Source organism: Uranotaenia lowii, chromosome 3 (assembly GCF_029784155.1).
Source record: "Uranotaenia lowii strain MFRU-FL chromosome 3, ASM2978415v1, whole genome shotgun sequence".
Lineage (NCBI taxonomy): Eukaryota > Metazoa > Arthropoda > Insecta > Diptera > Culicidae > Uranotaenia > Uranotaenia lowii.
In genome coordinates this window covers 369,958,713-369,981,973 of record NC_073693.1, presented here as the reverse complement: position 1 = coordinate 369,981,973, position 23,261 = coordinate 369,958,713, and the positions used below count along the sequence as shown (strand labels likewise).

General features: G+C 38.1%; 1 protein-coding gene across 1 annotated transcript; it reads left to right on the top strand.

Annotated features, from left to right (window-relative positions):
• Window positions 1-819: 819 nt before the first annotated feature.
• On the top strand, window positions 820-2,741 carry LOC129757601 (protein giant). The gene is made up of 2 exons (XM_055754877.1): window positions 820-1,057; window positions 1,358-2,741. Exons 1-2 carry the CDS (start codon window positions 1,024-1,026, stop codon window positions 2,518-2,520), a joined length of 1,197 nt encoding a protein of 398 aa, XP_055610852.1. The 5' UTR covers window positions 820-1,023; the 3' UTR covers window positions 2,521-2,741.
• Window positions 2,742-23,261: the final 20,520 nt, after the last annotated feature.

Genomic DNA, 23,261 nt, shown 5'->3' with positions numbered 1-23,261 from the left:
CAAATATGACAAAAATGACAAAAATGACAAAAATTACAAATATGATAAAAATTACAAAAATGACATAAATTGCAAAAAATGACAAAAATGGTAAAAATTTTAATTTTGACAAAAATAACTTAAAATATAAAAAATAACGAAAATGACAAATATCATCTTTTAAAAAAACTTGATTCCATGCTAGTAGAAAAAGGTCCAAAATTTGTTTTGCAAGATTCACTAGCATTAATTTTCAGCATCATCTCGATCGGGAACCAAACGGACAGCTTTCCCTGAAAATCGCTTCCCATTTCCTCATTCCTGATCCGTTTGTTGGGTTCAGCTGCACTGTACGGTATAGTTCTAGCAGGAGAAAGCTGCCAAAATGCTGCCGCTGCTCACAATGAACCCGTAAATGGTCGCTAGCCGGAGGAGAGACCGCAAAAAGTCACAAGTGTTCCACATTGCCGATCCTAGGAAAATCCTCCTGAAGGATTAGAGGACGAAAGAGAGAGAGAGTACGAAATTTTGGGAAAAATACAATACAGAAAGCAAAAGGTTACGGGCAAGTGCTGTTGTGACCCTTTCTGTCATTTCTCTGTGCATATACACACATTTTGGGAATAGTGTCCCTCATTTTTACTTTCTCTTTCTACGGGAACGGTGAAACTGGGCTCGGGCTAGAGTGGGACAGATTGAATGGAATTTGAAAATTTTTGGCAAAAATTTTGCATATTCTCTTTTGCGGAGAAATTCGGGTTGGCGTGGGTGCTAGGAAAAGGGTTCGGCGGGTATAAAAGGCCCGTTCGGTGGTCAGTTTGCGGTCATTGAGCAGATTCCCTCAGAAGCAAGTAGATGGTTTGGTTTTTGGGAGTGAAATTTTCGTTAGGTTGAAGATTTTGGTTTTTTTGGAAATCAGTTAGGGATTTTTTTGGGTGTATAAGTGCTACGTTTAGACAACAGTGATTTCGATAATAAACATTTGTGCTAAAAAAAGTTGAAGGCTGTTTTTGATATTTGTGTTAAAAACGTCGCTTCGTCAAGATGATGGCTCAATTTATGATGGACTTGAAAGCAGGTATGTAATTTTAATCCTTTTAATAACTTTTCAAAATATCAGTGTTTTTTTTTGTACATTATCTTGTAAATATTGTGTTTTTTAATGAAGTGGAAGTACATTTATTGTCGGTTAAAAAAAATAATTTAAAAATTTTCCAATGTTTGTTTATGAAAAATAATAATAAATGAGTGAACCTTAATTTTTTTGAATTGCATAAATTGTCTTAGCCGCTGATTTTCTAAAGAAAAATAGATTTGAGTTTAGTTAAATGTTTTGAAAAAGACACAAAATTCTAACCTATCGTTTTCTTATTTCCAGAACATCGAACGAGTCCTTCGCTATACCAAGCGAACTCTCCAAAGTCTCACGACAACTATCGGCCAGACTCGACGGATTCCGGTGTGCTGGACCTCTCGAAGCGCCGCGACTCCATCGACACTCGTAAAACTCCGTCACCTTACGGTAGTTTCAGTGAAGGAGGATCTCCGCCACTCCACAGTTCTCCGATCAATCCGCTCAACTATCATGGCATTCAACATCAACATCAGAACTTGTCTCCCAAGCCGCTTCTCTCCTATGGAGGTCAAAATCATTTGGAATTGAGACATGCGCTACCAGCCGGATTTCACCCAGCCCCAACGTACCCGATGGTCATTCCAAAGCAAGAGAATCTTCCCCACCGGCCGGAGCTAGCTTCCTATCTCCTACAAGCGGGAGCAATTTCTCACCATGCTACGTTCCCGAGAAGCCCTCTTCATCAAAACCGTGAAACCGATTCGCTATCAGAATCCGGATCCGAAGGACCACTCATCACAAAACTCAAACAATCCAACGAAGCTCCTCCACAAGGCAATAACGGTTCCTATCCGATGGTTGTCGGACGTGACGGTAAATTAGCGAGACCCTTCAAGGCGTACCCTCGGGATCCGCTTTCCCTGGCGGCTGGGTTTATGGCCAACGATTCCATGCTGGACAACCATTCGGCCGAAAAGTACAACATGTTCCGCAAACGAATGCTCGAACAAATCCATGCCGCCAACGGGGGCCAACCGACCGTTTCCAATCCAAAAATGCGTCGCCTAAACAAATCCCTTAGCGACGCATCCGAAACGGAAAGCGTTCCGGAAAAGCATCCCGAAATAAGCGAATCACACCCAACCACCCAATCCCAATCCAGCTACGAACCGCTTGTCAGCCAACCAACCAATCACAGCAACCCAAACATGAACAACAATGGCGCCGCCACCATCACTTCCAGCAGCAGCGGCAACAGTGGAACGACGAAAGACTCCGCCTACTACGAGCGAAGGAAGAAAAACAACGCAGCTGCGAAAAAATCCCGCGATCGTCGCCGGATCAAGGAAGATGAGATTGCCATCCGGGCGGCTTTCCTGGAGCGGGAAAACATCGAGCTCAAGATCGAACTGGCCGCGGCCCGCAAGCAGCTGGCCCTGTACGGAGTTGGCGGTGGATCGCCCTGACCTGACACGGCTGCTCGATTTGTACGCGTGAGAGTTGACGTAAAAGTTCCTTGGGATTGAAATTTCACATTGTTCGGTAGGAGTTTGCAGTTTCAGCCAATTGTTTGTGATACCGTACAGCTTTGATTAATACTAATACTGTAAAGACTGATGATTAAAGACTGATTGTATAGTATAAGTAAGAACTACTAGCTTAAGACCATTAGTGTAAGCAATAAAATGTCCAAATTTCAAGTATATAAGGGGTTTTGAAAAGAAAAACAAACAGAAAATCCATATTGTCTACTTTGAATTAATTCACTTGATGTTGGCTTATTTAGTTGTCATTTTTTTGCAAATTTTATGGTTTTAAAGAAGTTTTAATTTTTTTTGAGCAGACTTTCCCTCTTTTCAGGGGAAAATTTACTCAAATTTTCTATTTCATCAAATCTACAACTAGTTGAGCAGATTTTCCTCATTCCACACAAAAACATCATCGCTGACTTTTCAAAAATCATGGAACCGCAAGTTTTTACCACCGTATTTTGTTTCTTTTTTCGTCGGACAGCTGGACAGACTGCTCTGAACGAATGGTCAGAATTGCGCTTGATTAATCCCCTAATCCATCGTCTTTGCTTTTATTCAAGTTTAAGTTCTATGTCTTGCCCAAAAATAGTGTTTGATGGACTTCATCAATGCATATTTTTGCGGTTAGAAGTTATTAACCCATTCGAGACGGATTGCACACCGTGTGTGCAATGACTTTCCGAGGCTATAAGACCAATTGCACACCGTGTGTGCAATGAAAGTAGTTTTAACTTTTTCATGATTTTGAATAAACTATTGGACCAATTTTCTTGGCTCTTGAACCAATAGTATCTTAAAAGCATAGATAATCGTAATTTGGCATCGGTTTCACTGTGTATGAAAATGTTTTCAAAATATCTGAGGTTGAAAATGACTTATAAAATTAGGCAGCGCAGACAGAGTTTCGTTTCGTCGATACAGACAGTAGGTCATTTGCAGGGTTTGCAGGCTAGTTGTGCTGTTTTTGTGGAAGTGTGCGTCGGTGATTGTTAAGCTTATGGTGAGGGGAGAATAACTGAAATTTATATGCATCTAGGACCTGGGGTATAGCGTTTGTGTGACCTTCGTATTGTTAAGTCTTATTTTTAAATTCTCAAGCTTTAGAGCGTGCTGGTTCTCCAGCCCTTGGCGGAGTAATTTTAGTAAATTCTACTTTCACCAAGGTGAAATCTGTATCTTATAGTTGCAAACATTATTTACGGTAGCTATTCAACTAAATGTATGCTGGGTTGCCAGGTGCCCAGATTTGTCTGTAAAACCAAGACTTTTGACCCTTCGTCCAGATATTGGTCAGACACAGATTTTGCCCAGATTTTTGCTGAGAGTGCCCAGATTTTACAGATTTTCAAAATTGAGTGATGAAACCAAGATTTATGCATCGGATTTGATCCGTAAGTGCAAGATTAGACTGAAATCTCGCTTGTATTCATTGGTATTTCACCAAGCATTCATTACCTATTCTTTTTTTAATAAGTATGATACGTGGTAGGAAACAGTATTCTTAGCGCGATAATAAACCTGAGTACCACAGGAAACCAACCCCCCCCCCCCCTCCCCCCGGTCACACGCACCGTCAAATGTCTTATTTAGTATCAAATTTGTGATCTTCCTGTGCACAGGCAAACACAGACTTTTTTTCAAAATTGCCCAGATTTTTACTCCTCAACACCTGGCATCCCTGAATGTATGATCAAATAAAATTTAAATTATTGGTAACTTTAAAAAAAAAATATCTAAAAAAAAAACAAATCTAGAGTTTGTTTTGATTAGGTCGTATGAGCCACTTAGCGAGTTTCGAGAAAATCGCTATGGAAGTTTCGATGCACCTTTTAAATTCTCGTTTAAAAAATAGCGGTCGGAATTGTTTGGAAATTCGCCATCCAATGCAAAAATACGCGACAAATATGTTGGTGTATTCGATACGGGCAATAGTTCAGTATTTACTAGTGTAAATGTACTTACGTCCTTTTGCTTTGATTATTTGGCTCAAACGTCGTTTTGCAAATAGATTTAGTTTTGTCTTAAAACTTGATTGCATTTGTTTAAAACTACGCTATTCTGTTCCTATTCGTTCCGTACGTTGTATGAAATGAAGCTCAAGACAATCGAAGCGTAAATAATAATAGGAAAGTGCCCGTTCAAATGTTCCTCGAATCGCTGTTGCGCGGGGCTGTCCATCCAGAATTGTTCAATTTAACTGTACACTATTTTTACTCTCTTTAAATAGGCCGTAACTTCGTGAAACGATCAAGAAATGCGGAACTTATCCAATCCTTGGACGCATCTGTTGTAGGATGAAAAATTTCTGAATCTTTCAACAAGTGAAAAGTAGCACTTATATTACTTACCCGGCAATCGATTGAAGCCAGCTGTATTGTCCAGATATATCAATTCACCACTCACAAACAATGATCTTCTATGATATTCAAATTTTTCACTAACTTTCACTTTTTTCCTGCGAAGATGCAAAAAGACTTCTGAACCACCTCGCCAAAATTTTATTTTGCGACGTTTTGCATTCACTCCAATTTGGGACAACGCAAAACGTCGTTAAAACCAAGTTACACTCAAAAATGAGAATGTCATCATACGTCTTAAATTCAAAGAATGTTTTAAAAGCTATTTATTGAACAAATGAAACTAAGTTTTTAACTTACACAGAATACATGTTTATCAATCGTTTGCAGCCCATAACTCAATTTTGTTTACAATGGTTGATACGACGTAATCAAAACTAACTCTAGAAATGAAATAATCTTGAGCTCTATGGTAATTGCTAATAATATCATCTTATCAGTGATATCATCATCATGGATTTTTTTTTCATGGAATGTGTTCAAACAATCTTAACATGATTTTCTAGTTCATTCTTGTTTTATATTGTATTGAATGTTAACGTTCCGTTCGATGTACCTTCATGAAATGTTGGGCAAATCACCCTCCTTTCAAGGTGCTATTCAATAGAATATACACAAGATTATGTGACGATCATTAGATTTTTCGATATATATTTTTTATGAAATATAGGTCTAAATTATTATAAGAGTTAGTTAGCCGGACTTAAATAGTTGAACAACTTAAAAAGTTTTCAGCATAGCATAGCATAGGGTGACTACACACATCTTACATTGGCTGATACATAAGGTACAACTAATGATCAATCCCAACACGAGATGCCAAAACAAATATCTGGATTCAATACTCGTTTCACGTGCTGGTATTGAGTATTAGTGTGGTACCACAATGCACACCGTGACAAGTCAATGTAATCATAGAATGGATGTTCTGAAACAGCTAAATAATCTTTTCAGGTGCAGAGAACTCATACTACCCTACATAATGGATGCTGTTTTCAGACAGGAGAGGGAAGGGTTTTTTATGTTTACGGGAAATTCAAATTGGCAGATAGGATTGATGAAAAATTATGTTATGACTTACAAATAAATACAAAAATAAACAAATAAATACAAAAATAATGGAACGAGCTCACCAATTTTGTGTTGTACCCAGCTGAATACATGGGGGCCTTTTTGAGATGTGGAACCAACTGACTATCTTTTGAAAACTAAAAGCCTGTCGATTGATCAAGCCTACGTATCATACAACACCATTCAAACAGCAAGTAGCAATTCATAGCAAGCCGTTTTTTCTCTTTTCAAAGACTACAGCATTTTTCTTTATCTTGCTATGCTCACACAGAACTTGATTATTCTTGCATATATGGTCGGGATTCGACCAGACCGAACTGAACGCCATAAACTTGATTTCGAGAAAATTGAGTTCGAAGTTCACAGCCCTACCAATTGATACCATTTCATCAGATATGTTATTTAATCATTATACCATCACATTTAGACTCTTATAAAGCCATCGAGGAATCCACTGGCCGATTTCTGATTATTCATTAAGCAGAAAACTGAACTTTAATAGCATTATGTTTGCACCCAGTTCACTCTGGTCGAACAAAAATGTTTAAAAAATTGTCATGCACTATCATTTGACTTGGCAATTTGTTCTAAACGTAGGAACCTACCCATAGGTGCTTTACGAGCAGCACATAACGAGTATGGCTGATGCTTGAAAAATGGTTTTTTTCGTTGAGCCAGAGTGAATCGAGCCATACAAATTTCGCACTTTTGAAAAGCGGAATATCTGTGATTTTAACTTACCGGTTGCGTTCCTTTATCCTTTGTCGTTAAATGTTAAAAATCCTAACATTCCATTAAGTAAATTGGAAAACAAAATTCAAGGGATTCGGTTCAGTCTGGCTGCACGAGATTTGAATAAATGTTAACAATCCGCAACATTAAGTTTTTAGCCACGGGAAAGTTTTTTTTCATCAGTTCTTGACAAGCCGACAGACTGTTTTGAATTGAAAAAAAAAACCAACTCACATAAGCTTATTTCGCACAAAATCAGTTTCATGACCAAAACATGCTTCTAATTAAAACAGTAAAAAAAGAAAAAATGTGCTGATTTTCATTGGATAGGTAGTTTATCATGTTTCGCATCCGCTATAATAGATAACTAATTTTTTTTTTCAAATGGGCGTTCAGTTCGGTCTGGTCGAATCGCGACCATATGTAGTTTATTTTCAATCCATGGATTAAAATTTCAATCACCATTTACTATAAAACGACACTAACAATCACGATTCTCTCTCATGTCCATGATCGAGGAAATTTCATCCTTTTTGGCTTCACGCTCGGCTCACATTGTTCCGAACTCGTAATCCTACACTTCCAATTCCCTTGAACCTCTATCACGACTTCCAGCGATCACTAGTTCACATTCGGCTCCACTTCGATATTAATTGAGAATTAATATCAGAAGATTTTTCAACAAATTGAAAGTTTTCAATAATTTTTTTGAAAAGCGAAAAAAAACCTCCAGCCACTGATTTCCATAAACCAACTATGCAATGGAGCACTCAAAACTTCCGACCGTTTCCTTTGGCACCTCACAAACGGCTCCTGTACATGGTTTTTCGAGCGCAATTCATTAAAAAAGACTTTTTCTACATTCCGCAACTGTATTAGTTTTAAAATCCTCAAATTTATTATATTTTTCTTAAAATTTCAATATAATTTTAACAGCACAAAAAAAAACACGTGCTGACGGTTCAGCGCGCGCCTACTCTTCCCCAACAACTTAAAAAGTTTTCAGATAGAAAAAATCCACAGGAAGACACAAGAAAAAAAATTGGGTTAAACCCGACCAAGGTCATTCAATTACTAGGTTCTCTGACTTTTACAGTATCATGAATCACAAAAGTAAACACATTTTGGAAAAAAAATGAAAAAAAAACTTATTGTTGGTTTAAACCACATCACATAATATTTGTATACATTCTTTTCTTTCCTTAATAACCACAAAAAAATTAAAAGTATGATGAACATGTTTAAAATGCTGTATTTTCATTTTTCTACCCATTGCACATCGTGTGTGCAATGCGGCTCCTCGAAATAATTTTATTTCGAGGAGCAGACTGCACACACGGTGTGCAATGGACATTTTTTGTGAGTTTATGATTAAATTTTGGAAATTTCATTGAATTCATGTTTTTAGATAAAAATTGATCGAATCAAAGAATAAACATTTTTCGCTCCAGGGGGACGCGTTCGAAAAAAGTCGCCGTCTCGAATGGGTTTAAAAAGACAGTGTTTTATTTTTTTCCAAAACAGTCCTTAGCGGTGAGAGTATAAAAGTTGGCAGTTTGAAGCTGACAATCTCATTTCAAATTTCAAATGCATATGAATATGAAATTAATTTAAAAAGATAATCTCGAATTCGCGACTGGATTTGAAAACTTGACATTTTTTCTAAAGCAACTCATCTGTCATCTTAAAGAGAAAGAATAAGGATTGCAATATCATTGTTCGCCATTACATATACGGAAGATGAAGCCGTGAATGCAATGATTTTTTTCTCTGAAAAGTTAGAGTGTAAATCTCATTTCATTTTCGAATCACTACAGAGAATATTTATTATGGTTTTGTGAAAACAACCTTAAATCAGTTCTCGATCTCTAAATTTGGATGGCGTGCATAACAAAGAGTTTTGCCTACAATTCTTCTTCTTATTTTTTTTTGAAATTAATTGACGAAAAATTCTAAAAATTCTTAAAACTATACTTGAACTTTTCTGTGAGTGATCAAATAGTTGAAATATTAATTTTCTTTCCTTTTGACAAAGAAACGTCTCTTTTTTTTCATTTTCTTTAAAAAAATAGATAATGGGCGATGGAATCGTTATTCTTTCTCTCCTTAAGAAAAGCCCGTAAGATCTGTCAAAAGTTGAGTAAAATTTCAGCTGCATTCCACTTGCTCCCATGCAAAACCATCACCCAAATTCGGCAACGCTTCCATCGCCTATTGATTATGAAAAAAAAAATATTAAAATTATCTTTGGAAAATGTAAAAAACTGTAATATTCAAATGATACGCAGCTCACTGAGTACAGAATGTTAACAATCTTAAAACCAATAAGCTGGTTAGGCATATTTCTGATTTTCTATTTCTTTATAATTTTCAAAAGTTCCTTCAAGAAGAATTGAATTGAATCAATATTTATTGATAAATTTTAAAGTAGCAATCAACCGCTTAAATACTAATACGATGTTATCTAATAATATTTGGGTGAAATTAAGTGTTAATTTGAGAGGAGAATATTATAATATAAACAATTATATACTTGGAAAGTAGTCATGCAATATCTCTCTAAGCGCCAGCAGTTATGTCATTTCATTTTTTTTTTTTTCAATGCTAAAAGACATACGCCTATTCAAAAGTTAACAACTTGTTTGTCTAATGACATACGAGCTACATATGTTCTTGGATGAAGTTGTTCAGCAGAAAACTTGCTTTGAAGAATTAATAAATTGTTACAAAAAACGTTAACAAGCTCGGTCCTACAAAAGAAAACAAATAATGTTGATTCTTTCAGAGCAAAATATTTTTTTTCAAGGATTTTCATCCTATTGGATGATTCATCCCAATATTCAATTTTCCAATAGAAACATGAAAGTAAAAATTGACTCATTTAAACGTTACTTCAAAATTCTACAATCATTTATGGATGAGTTTCGAACCAAAACGAAGCTTTGAGGACCCCAAGGTTTGAGAAATTCAAAAATGACCCCAAGTCGTCTCAGTCTAATGTGCAAACTAAATATAGCTTGAAATGGAAAAATACAATATCTACCAAAACCCATCAATTAACGGTACCAAATTAAGATTTTTCGCAGGCAGATGCAACTTCCGTGGGGGAGGATGACTATGCCTTCCTAACCAAATATGTACATCTACGCAGATCGGTGTGGTGATGAAAAGTTCCGCATTGCAATAATGGGTTAGATAGGACAGGAGATTGAACGAATGTGACGAACGAACGGTATTTCTAATTTTGGCACGTCATTCGGTGCTGGAAATCCCGCAGAGTCGCCTCGCTGCCCTTCTCATTCGGGATCCTGAAAAAAAAACCATTGCAGAGAGATACGACGATATACGGAAATATATGCAAGCGAATGCAGCGTTATGAGGAAGCGAGTGAAGGCGCACGCAGAAATTTGTTCCTGATGTGGGTGTATTATGCCGGTTTGAGCATTTCTTATTGATGCCCCTTTCCTGATGTTTCAGGAATGATTGTTTGAGAGCAAAAGGGTTGCTGGCACAACCAAAATAAACCATAGCTCAGGCCTTGTTACAGAAACGTGCTGACTTCCCCCAGGCTGTTAAGTGATGGCGACGACCCTCTGTAAATCAACATTAAATCGAACGGATTAGGGATCATGTTGTATAGGATAGGATGGACCGGGACACGCCATTGCTGATTGTCTGTCTCTGGCTTTCAGCGCTTTAGACGCAGAATTGAATTATGTATTGGAAAAAGAGTGCAACTTTATGTGTGACTCGAATTCATCAAGATCTGAGGGGAAACCATCACTTCCGCAATATGATGATTGAAGCCTTCAATAGGCGATGGAGGTGCTGCCGAATTTGGGTGATGGTAGTGAGTTGGATTCAGCTAAAATTTCACCCAACTTTTGACAGATCTTACGGTTTTTTCTTTTGTAGAGATTCAACTTTTCAATTTCATCACCCATTGTGTTACACAGCACTATATATATTTTAATATATGAAGGTAGGTTAGTATTCTAATATGCAGGATTCAAATACGTCATGTTATAATAATATTATATTTTGAACTATGTCCAACTGAATTTGATCTTTTGATTTTTTGTAAATTCTTCTTGATATATTCAGGCTTGCCCATAAACCAAATAAAAAATTCGAGAAAAGTTAAATCTGACCAGGATGACACATATTTTTTAAAACTTTCCGGATTTTACCCGGGTTTACTCAGAAATCAAATAAAAAACTCAAAAGTCCCTATGAAAATTTTGAAATTTTGCGTTTCAAAACGATTGTTTAGAGTAAATTTATTCGTTCTGTTGTGATTCGATGAAAACTTCAAATTTCAAGTAATTTTATTTCTTTTCCTTTTGTATGTTTGAGAATGATGCCTAGTTTCTGTTCAGATTTTCCGTTTTTATTACAAGTTTTTCAAAGAATCGTTCAGACCCGACCCAGCCGTGTGGATACGTGTCGTAGAAAGTATTTTATGCTTAAGGTTAAAGATCAGCGTTCTTTTTGGCACCTATTTTTAAAATATCTAGCAAAAATTGGACATTCATCTAATTCGACATAGAAAAAAGCAAATTCAAACAGCTTGACACCTGTTTTGAAATGTTTTGTCCCAAATTTCACTGGAACCCAATCTCTTTTGTGATAAACGTCCTAGAAGCGACAAGTCATCTGATGTCCTTTCAGCTAATGGTGACATTTTGAAAATCAAAGAGATCTCTACTTAAAAAAGATCTGATGAATTATACATCTGGTTGGAAATGTTTGCTCGATCTCTGTTTTGTTAACGACGGATCCCAATTGGCTACGATTGAACTGGCTCCTGCGCCTCTGGTTAAGCTTGTTCCTCACCACCCGGCACTGCTGCTTTCGCTTGAAATCTCTGAAGTTGTGACTCCTATCAAGAAGCCGGCATCCTTTTTTCTTGATTTCAAGAACGCCGATTTTGTCGCCATTTCACAAACGCTTGACGCCATCGACTGGAATTCTGAGCTCGAATCTTCCGATCCAAACGCCGCTGCTATGAAGTTCTCCCATATCATCAACTACATCATCGATCGTCACGTACCAAAACGCTCAGCAGCCTCTGACCTACGTGCTCCCTGGGTCACGAAAGAGTTGCGACAAATGAAAGCACTCAAGAACAAAGCCCTCCGCCAAAAACCAGTATCGCAAACTTAACGCAGCTTATAAAAAAGTATGCACGCGTTGTTACCAGGGCTACCTTATTCGGATTCAGCGTGGTTTTAAAACTAGACCCAAATCGTTTTGGCAGTACATTAAGGACCAACGGAAAGAATCGGGCTTACCGTCCTACATGTTTTTGGAAGACAAGTCGGCGGACCTCGGACCTTGATATTTGTAACCTCTTCGCTGACAAATTCCGTAGTACTTTTGATTCTGGTTCGATATCCACGGACCAGTTGACTATGGCGGCTAGTAACGTCCCACGTCAGAGCACTTCCTTTCATCACATCGTAATCGATGATGATACCGTCTTGAAGGCGACTGCTAAGCTGAAATCCAGTGTTTCTGCAGGTCCGGATGGCATTCCAGCGAGTTTTCTAAAACGCTATATATCACATATGCTGACTCCTATAAAACGAATCTCCCAATCATCGCTCACGGAATCCACGTTCCCTTCCATTTGGAAAGAGGCTTACATGTTTCCGGTCTACAAAAAAGGTGACAGGTGGAACGTTAACATTTATCGCGGTATTTCTGCCCTATGTGCGATCGCCAAACTGTTTGAGCTGGTTGTATTAGATCCATTTTTCTCCTATTGCAATTTTTATTTCTCTAACGAACAACATGGATTTATGCCCAAACGCTCTACGGCAACAAACCTGTTGACGTTCACATCTTCCGTGCAAGACAGTTTTGCCATGGGATCTCAAACCGACGTAATCTACACCGACCTGTCCGCAGCTTTCGACAAGGTAAACCACAAAATAGCCATAGCCAAACTAGATCGTATCGGTATTTGCGGCTCTTTACTGGAATGGTTCCATAGCTACCTGGTAGGACGGAAACTTAATGTACGATCAGGTGAATCATTTTCCAATCAATTCCGTGCTTCTTCTGGAGTACCTCAAGGGAGCCACCTAGGACCCATCATATTCCTGATCTACTTCAACGACGTGTTGTTGCTTCTCGATGGACCAAAACTGGCGTATGCCGACGACTTGAAATTGTTTCAATCCATCAACAGCCCCGAAGATGTCAACGTATTACAGACCCAGTTTAACATCTTCGCCGCCTGGTGTGATGTCAATTGCCTTCCCTTGAATCGCAACAAATGTACGGTAACTCGTTTTCACGCAAGCGGCTACCGCTATCGGCTGATTATTTTCTTGGACATGAGGCAATTGCACGAGTTGAGCATATGAAAGACCTTGGTGTGATCCTGGACGAACGGCTGGATTTCAAGATCCACACAAACTACATCGTCGATAAAGCTTCCAGATGCCTGGGTCTTTTATTCCGCATGACAAAAGACTTTAAGGATATTTATTGCCTCAAGAGTCTTTACTGCAGCTTGGTTCGATCGTCCCTCGAATATGCCTCGGCTGTATGGTGCCCCTACTACCAAAATGGCTCGGAGCGTATCGAGGCCATCCAGAGGCGCGTCCGAGGCCATCCAGAGAGTTTTTTGCGCTTCGCTCTCCGGAACCTGAACTGGCAAGACCCGTTCCGACTCCCCAGCTACGAAAGCCGCTGCGCCTTATCGACATCGACACGCTACAGGCCCGCCGGACCGCAACACGGGCCTCTATTGTTGCCGATCTGCTTTCGTCTAGAATCGACTGCCCTGCACTGCTAGGAGCACTCCAACTCAGCGTGCGATCCCGTGGCTTGAGGAATCGTAATCTTCAGCTCTTTGCTCCTCTCCGACAGAATAACTACGGAGCTAATACAGCGCTAATTGGTACAATAAGGACGTTTAACCGCTTCTCCGACCATTTTGATTTTGACGTTTCGAGGGAATTATTCCGAAGAAGAATCCTTAGTGCTTTAAGTATAGTATAGGGTAAAATCCGTGTAATTGTAGTTTGTCTTTAATTTTTAACCTATCATTTGGATCAATATGTGATCTATTGATGAAAAAAAATAAACAAATAACAAAATTATCCTTTTTGTAGATTTATTCTTAATCAATCTAGTGGTATCGAACCGAATTCACCTAAAATGTTCGATATTTTCAAAAAAATCTATGTAACAAACGAGCATGTAATAAAACAAGTAAAAAAATTGTTAAATCTGGTGCTTACTGTGTGAATGGATTAAACCGATACCGCGTCATTCGTCACAAGCGTGCAGCGAGCCAGTCGACCAGTTAATAGCGCGTCGTTCCCTCGGTAGTTCGAGATCGAGTGGCTTGCCGGTGTTGCTTCCGGGGCGCAGACCTCCGGACAGGTCTGCACATTTGGCGACTGTGGCAGGTAATGTCTCTTTGACATTAAAAACGAGAACATTATTTTGAGAAATTCGAACCGAAAATGTAAACAAACGTGGTCATCGATTCACGGTTAATGTATTTTAATAAAACTTGCTTGATAATCAATAAGTTTGTGAATTACCCATAGTGAAAAACACAGTGATAAAATGAGTTATTCGAAAAAAAGCAACGCTGTTAGATGATTTCTGAGGGCTATCAAGATTGAAGTGAAAAAAAGAGAAAACAAACAATTTAGTAAATATCTGTTTTGGCAAGTTAGCGGGTTGTGAAATAATGCCGAAACTGGAATTGATGAATTCAGCTTTGAAGTTGAGAAGACAACATGATATAAAATGAAATTCCAATCGGGTCGCGAGGACAGCATGATCACGTTCACAATTTCAAGCGGGTTGAGAGGACAGCTTGAAATTGGAAGGCGAGTTGAGAGGACAGCCTGAACGTATCGATAGAAATTTCAAGCGAGTTGAGAGGACAGCTTGAAATTGAAAGGCGAGTTGGGAGGACAGCCTGAAGCTCCCGTATTCAGTGTTTTGTGAAATTCGAGCAACTCTGAAAATCATCCAAATGAAGCAAAGAATATTATAAAGTTCTTCAATGAGAACAGACAATATTAAACGGCAATGAAATTAAAGAAGTACGCGATTCCATCACTTCCAATGCTTTAAGTTAATCGACTTCCATATATATTATATTATAATGCCGCCCTTTTTCCGACTGAACCACCACTCGAGACTTCTACAAATACTTTGAGTTGCACCTTGCATATTTATTTGGTTTAAAAAGCTCGAGAAGTTTAACGCCACTAGAGAAAAAAATGCAAAATTAAGGCGTTGAGCAAATAAAATCTGAGGAACTGCTTCAATCCTTTACCTGCCTTTTGGATTGTTTTTTTTTTGTCTGTGAGAGTTGACATCCTGTGGGAAAACAGTCACTTCAGTTTCTATCGGCAATTCGACCGATCCGACGAGGATTGACAAATATGTTGAAAGGAGAAAAAATAACGGGTTCTCACTTATTCAAACAAACCTGCCTGCATGCTCCCATGCTGGTTTTAGAAAGTGCGATTTTGCAATCATTTGCACACGGAAGTTTTTGCAGTTAACTGCCAAACTGCCCCCCTATATATGCAACCGGCTTTATATGGCTAATTCCAAGGGTCAGTCCGGTACGATGCGATGGCCTCCAAAGGACACATTCCGGCTAAGCTAAATGGTACGTTTCTTGCAGATTTTTGCACATGCATAGTCGTAAAGCAGTAAAACAACAAAGGGCAAATGGTCAAAGGCAAAGTTAATGATTAATGGAAAAGGGTTCAAAATGGGTCGTTAAAAAAAGGAGTTAAGCCGAATATGCAAATATTACGATTGCCGGTCGGTTCGAACTTCGCATATCCGATAATGATGGCCGAAGGAAAATGGACAGATCTTCTTGTCTTTATGCTGCAATAAAGCGAGCGGTAGAGCCAAGCGAGCAGTGGACAATTGCATTTTATTGGACAGACCCGCTGCTGACAAGAAAACCCTAAGAGAATATAATGTACCCCAGATAGGTATTTTTGCAACACCAAACCGATAAGGCTATGCAAAAGTGAGCATTACGAGAATTTTTCGAGTCTCGTGCGGAGAAAATCCGCTTAATCCTTTCGTTGAAATTGAGGAACGGTGCGACAGAATGACGATTTTTTCAGAAATATTTTTGCTATCTCAATCCATTCATTATGAATTTCACATTTTATTCCACTAACCTTTATGACGTTGACCAAAGCTTCAGCTAAGCCGCTTGGGCATGGCTCATTTGTTACACAGCATGAACATATTTCTTAGAATCTTTTTGTCCAAGCAGAACCCGTTATGACAGTTCTTCTTCTGTTTATTTTTTTTTATGTTTTTCCTGAGGGTCCTAGTTTTGCAACAGGAAGCATTGCATTCTAAAGGCGTTTGTAGGTGCATGTTTGACCGATCAGTTTGAATCCTCTCGAAAAAAAAAGGGTCAACCATCCACGCCCCACTTTTTTCTGGCCTCTTTCTTCCTCGAGCGGGAGACAAACGAAAAAGGGTGTGATGTAATTTAGCTCAACTAAATCGCTTTATAAGCTCCCTCGGGAGGAAACGATTGCATGCATAAACACAAGCTAGGGGTTATGATACTTCAACAGAAACTTGAACTTTAGATATTTTTTCGGAAAAGGTTAAAAGGTGCCTAATATTTTCCATGAGCAACATATCAATTTGAATACACATTTTAATGTTTAAGAAGATGTTAAGCATTGATTTTCTTCTAGAATGGTCTATTTATTTTTTACTAGGGTGATCCATAAACAAAAAAAAGCCTTCAAAATAAAAATAAATCATTTAAAGACAATTTACATCGACTCTTAAACAAAAAAAAATACAAAAAATAATAAAAAAAATGACAAAATGACAAAACTAACAAAAATTACAAAAATTACAAAATCTGCAGAAATAACAAAAATTACAAAAATTAGAAAAATTACAAAAATTAAAAAAAATTACAAAAATTACAAAAATTACAAAATTCACAGTTATAAAAATGACAAAAATGACAAAACTGACAAAAATGACAAAAATGACAAAAATGACAAAAATGACAAAAATGACAAAAATGACAAAAATGACAAAAATGACAAAAATGACAAAAATGACAAAAATGACAAAAATGACAAAAATGACAAAAATGACAAAAATGACAAAAATGACAAAAATGACAAAAATGACAAAAATGCCAAAAATGATAAAAATGACAAAATTATTTATTTATTTACATAGGTTGTATACTGTTTACCGGAAAACCATTTACCGGAATGCTATTTACCGGAAATTCATTTACCGGAATAAACCGTTTACCGGACTGCTATTAACCGGAATGAACCATTTACCGGACTGACATTAACCGGAATGTACTATTTACCGGAATGCCATTTACCGGAATAAGAGTTTTTAAGGACAAATCTATTATTGTATCCTGTTAACCCTTGAACATTTGCCCAGAATGATTTTTGGTGAAGATTTGGGTACTGTTATTGATTTCATGATAACCACTGGTTATAAACCATAGTGTGGCTTTTAAAAATCGTTTTTGTTTTTAGTATCCGACTCCTCACGCTGCGCGTTCGAACTTGAAAGACATATTGTCCTTCACGCTGTCGCGTGGCGGACGGGACTAAGGGATCACCCCTAGCTTTCACGCAGACCTATGAAGCCCCGACAGACCTAGACCAATGTAATAGGGCCGCCGCTTCCGACGGCGGGTCGGCGGCCACCTCGGATTTGAGAGCATCGGCGGCTTTGTGCCGCCTCAGCCCCTTCATCCTCGTTGGTTGCGGCTTTGCCGCAAATAACAATATTTTTAAACATTTTTTTTGGAATCAAGTTTTTTTTCGGATTCCAGTTTGTATAAAAATATTCAATAATCATAGTTTAATAATAATAGTTTTTTTGAACTAGGGAAGAATGCCACCTAGTGGTAAATTCCTGGCAAAAAAAAAGTTTTTTTTGAAAAATGGTAAATTCTGGCGAAAATTTTAGGGAAATGGAGTACAACCCAAATTTATACCTATCAAAGATATTCCGGTAAATGGTTTTCCGGTAAACGGTATAGTCCGGTAAATGGTTTTCCGGTAAGTGGTATAGTCCGGTAAATGGAATTCCGGTAAATAGTACAGTCCGGTAAATGGTATTCCGGTAAATGGTACTTCCGGTAAATGGAATTCCGGTAAACAGTATACAACCATTTACATAGTATACCCTCTCACGACATAACTTGACGAACATAATTCCTATAATTCACTCGTTCCATGGCAACCGTTCTCCAATTTCTCGGGCACCCCACGTTCGCCAGATCACGCTCCACTTGGTCTAACCACCTTGCTCGTTGCGCCCTTGCTCGTCTTGTTCCTACCGGATTCGTAGCGAACACCTGTTTTGCAGGACAGTCGTCCGGCATTCTCGCAACATGTCCTGCCCAGAGTATCCGGCCAGCTTTCACCACCTTCTGGATACTGGGTTCACCGTAGAGTCGCGCGAGCTCGTGGTTCATCGAAAAATGACAAAAATGACAAAAATGACAAAAATGACAAAAATGACAAAAATGACAAAAATGACAAAAATGACAAAAATGACAAAAATGACAAAAATGACAAAAATGACAAAAATGACAAAAATGACAAAAATGACAAAAATGACAAAAATGACAAAAATGACACGAATGACAAAAATGACAAAAATGACAAAAATGACAAAAATGACAAAAATGACAAAAATGACGAAAATGACAAAAATGACAAAAATGACAAAAATGACAAAAATGACAAAAATGACAAAAATGACAAAAATGACAAAAATGACAAAAATGACAAAAATGACAAAAATGACAAAAATGACAAAAATGACAAAAATGGCAAGAATGACAAAAATTACAAAAATTACAAAAATTACAAAAATTACAAAAATTACAAGAATTACAAAAATTACAAAAATTACAAAAAGTACAAAAATGACAAAAATGACAAAAAATGAAAAAAAAATGACAAAAATGACAAAAATGACAAAAATGACAAACATGCCAAAAATGCAAAAATGACAAAAATGACAAAAATGACAAAAATGACGAAAAAGACAAAAATGACATCAATACTGATGTTATGAAATCGCTTGGTACATCTTTGTACCTGAAAATGATCACATTTTCATATGTGATGAAAGAAATTAGAGAAACATGAACTATCAAAGAACGAAAGAACATAAGCCGTAAATATCATGAAAATTTCGAAAAAGATACAACGGCTCACCGACAGGACTTGAACCTGCAATCTCCGCTTCGGTACAACGCACACAGGGGTAAATGAACCTAATAAGCGATCAAAATTATTTGCGGACAAACGGTAAACGATAGACATTTGATGTCTTCGCAACATTTTTATATTTTTTGATGATCTATCAAATTCTTGAAAGAAAAAAGTGATTTTTTCACCTGGAAGGGAGATAAAAAAATTATTTCTTGAAATAATTAGTTTAACGTCTTGATGTCTTCACAAAAGTTGTAGATCTTATTATTTTAAGCAACTTTGTTGAAGACATCATAAAGATCGCATGAAATTCAAAAAAGTTTCGAGCATTTAAAAAATAACGAGAATTTTAACAAGTAGTTTTGAGTTATTATTTAATATCTTTTTAAGTATACGATTTACAAACTTGGTATATTTGAGAAAGTTGTTCAAATTGTTAAAACACACAATTTTGTAGAACATTTCAAATACATATTTCAACTAAGAAAGGAGATATACTGCAAAATATCCTAAATAATGCCTTTTTTCAGTAAGTTATAACCTTAAGAGTTCGGACGAGTTCGGATAATTTTTTGAGTGGATTTTGTTGGTCAAGTTATTGGCTTTCCATTGATATATAAATTAAACATTAGTTTTGAATAGATTTTCTGCAAACTAGCAATCAATAATGAGCTTTTTCCTTTAGAAACACTTAAAATTCGAAGAAAAAAAACCTCAATTTATCATGTTTTTAGAGGAAAAAGCTCATTTTTGATTGCTTGTTTGAACAAAATCTATTCAAAACTAATGTTTAATTTATATATCAATGGAAAGCCAATAACTTGACCAACAAAATCCACTTAAAAAAATATCCGAACTCGTCCGAACTCTTAAGGTTATAACTTACTGAAAAAATGCATTATTTTGGATATTTTGCAGTATATCTCCTTTCTTAGTTGAAATATGTATTTTAAATGTTCTACAAAATTGTATGTTTTAACAATTTGAACAACTTTCTCAAATATACCAAGTTTGTAAATCGTGTACTTAAAAAGATATTAAATAAAAACTCAAAATTACTTGTTAAAATTCTCGTTATTTTTTAAATGCTCGTAACTTTTTTGAATTTCATGCGATCTTTATGATGTCTTCAACAAAGTTGCTTAAAATAATAAGATCTACAACTTTTGTGAAGACATCAAGACACTAAACTAATTATTTCAAGAAATAATTTTTTTATCTCCCTTCCAGATGAAAAAATCACTTTTTTCTTTCAAGAATTTGATAGATCATCAAAAAATATAAAAATGTTGCGAAGACATCAAATGTCTATCGTTTACCGTTTGTCCGCAAATAATTTTGATCGCTTATTAGGTTCATTTACCCCTGTGTGCAACGGCGCGTTAGCCAATTCCACCACGGTGAACGTGATGGAACCGGCGAACACGAGCAATCGAGCTCTGCCGATCAACTGCTGGACCTTCTATCGAAACACCATGTATATCCCGCATGTGATCTTTCCCTCTATTGATCTCTCTTGTTTCTCTAACCCCACCCATCGACTCGGGATTTTAGCCGAACGAGCACATGGTCGATTGCTTCGGGTTTGCCGCAACTTACGGTCAGATGAAGAAGCAATCAGTGCCGCTCAAGGTTCCGAGCAGACCAGTTACACAGGGAGGTGTTGCTCTGTTGAAATCAATACTGATGTTATGAAATCGCTTGGTACATCTTTGTACCTGAAAATGATCACATTTTCATATGTGATGAAAGAAATTAGAGAAACATGAACTATCAAAGAACTATCACGTTCACCGTGGTGGAATTGGCTAACGCGCCGTTGTACCGAAGCGGAGATTGCAGGTTCAAGTCCTGTCGGTGAGCCGTTGTATCTTTTTCGAAATTTTCATGATATTTACGGCTTATGTTCTTTCGTTCTTTGATAGTTCATGTTTCTCTAATTTCTTTCATCACATATGAAAATGTGATCATTTTCAGGTACAAAGATGTACCAAGCGATTTCATAACATCAGTATTGATTTCAACAGAGCAACACCTCCCTGTGTAACTGGTCTGCTCGGAACCTTGAGCGGCACTGATTGCTTCTTCATCTGACCGTAAGTTGCGGCAAACCCGAAGCAATCGACCATGTGCTCGTTCGGCTAAAATCCCGAGTCGATGGGTGGGGTTAGAGAAACAAGAGAGATCAATAGAGGGAAAGATCACATGCGGGATATACATGGTGTTTCGATAGAAGGTCCAGCAGTTGATCGGCAGAGCTCGATTGCTCGTGTTCGCCGGTTCCATCACGTTCACCGTGGTGGAATTGGCTAACGCGCCGTTGTACCGAAGCGGAGATTGCAGGTTCAAGTCCTGTCGGTGAGCCGTTGTATCTTTTTCGAAATTTTCATGATATTTACGGCTTATGTTCTTTCGTTCTTTGATAGTTCATGTTTCTCTAATTTCTTTCATCACATATGAAAATGTGATCATTTTCAGGTACAAAGATGTACCAAGCGATTTCATAACATCAGTATTGATTTCAACAGAGCAACACCTCCCTGTGTAACTGGTCTGCTCGGAACCTTGAGCGGCACTGATTGCTTCTTCATCTGACCGTAAGTTGCGGCAAACCCGAAGCAATCGACCATGTGCTCGTTCGGCTAAAATCCCGAGTCGATGGGTGGGGTTAGAGAAACAAGAGAGATCAATAGAGGGAAAGATCACATGCGGGATATACATGGTGTTTCGATAGAAGGTCCAGCAGTTGATCGGCAGAGCTCGATTGCTCGTGTTCGCCGGTTCCATCACGTTCACCGTGGTGGAATTGGCTAACGCGCCGTTGTACCGAAGCGGAGATTGCAGGTTCAAGTCCTGTCGGTGAGCCGTTGTATCTTTTTCGAAATTTTCATGATATTTACGGCTTATGTTCTTTCGTTCTTTGATAGTTCATGTTTCTCTAATTTCTTTCATCACATATGAAAATGTGATCATTTTCAGGTACAAAGATGTACCAAGCGATTTCATAACATCAGTATTGATTTCAACAGAGCAACACCTCCCTGTGTAACTGGTCTGCTCGGAACCTTGAGCGGCACTGATTGCTTCTTCATCTGACCGTAAGTTGCGGCAAACCCGAAGCAATCGACCATGTGCTCGTTCGGCTAAAATCCCGAGTCGATGGGTGGGGTTAGAGAAACAAGAGAGATCAATAGAGGGAAAGATCACATGCGGGATATACATGGTGTTTCGATAGAAGGTCCAGCAGTTGATCGGCAGAGCTCGATTGTTCGTGTTCGCCGGTTCCATCACGTTCACCGTGGTGGAATTGGCTAACGCGCCGTTGTACCGAAGCGGAGATTGCAGGTTCAAGTCCTGTCGGTGAGCCGTTGTATCTTTTTCGAAATTTTCATGATATTTACGGCTTATGTTCTTTCGTTCTTTGATAGTTCATGTTTCTCTAATTTCTTTCATCACATATGAATATGTGATCATTTTCAGGTACAAGGATGTACCAAGCGATTTCATAACATCAGTATTGATTTCAACAGAGCAACACCTCCCTGTGTAACTGGTCTGCTCGGAACCTTGAGCGGCACTGATTGCTTCTTCATCTGACCGTAAGTTGCGGCAAACCCGAAGCAATCGACCATGTGCTCGTTCGGCTAAAATCCCGAGTCGATGGGTGGGGTTAGAGAAACAAGAGAGATCAATAGAGGGAAAGATCACATGCGGGATATACATGGTGTTTCGATAGAAGGTCCAGCAGTTGATCGGCAGAGCTCGATTGCTCGTGTTCGCCGGTTCCATCACGTTCACCGTGGTGGAATTGGCTAACGCGCCGTTGTACCGAAGCGGAGATTGCAGGTTCAAGTCCTGTCGGTGAGCCGTTGTATCTTTTTCGAAATTTTCATGATATTTACGGCTTATGTTCTTTCGTTCTTTGATAGTTCATGTTTCTCTAATTTCTTTCATCACATATGAAAATGTGATCATTTTCAGGTACAAAGATGTACCAAGCGATTTCATAACATCAGTATTGATTTCGACAGAGCAACACCTCCCTGTGTAACTGGTCTGCTCGGAACCTTGAGCGGCACTGATTGCTTCTTCATCTGACCGTAAGTTGCGGCAAACCCGAAGCAATCGACCATGTGCTCGTTCGGCTAAAATCCCGAGTCGATGGGTGGGGTTAGAGAAACAAGAGAGATCAATAGAGGGAAAGATCACATGCGGGATATACATGGTGTTTCGATAGAAGGTCCAGCAGTTGATCGGCAGAGCTCGA

Excerpts from the sequence above, each read along its gene's own strand:
- LOC129757601 (XM_055754877.1), top strand. The coding sequence starts at position 1,024 with ATGATGGCTCAATTTATGATGGACTTGAAAGCAG. Across the intron at positions 1,058-1,357 it reads TATGATGGACTTGAAAGCAG|AACATCGAACGAGTCCTTCG; the intron begins GTATGTAATTTT and ends TCTTATTTCCAG.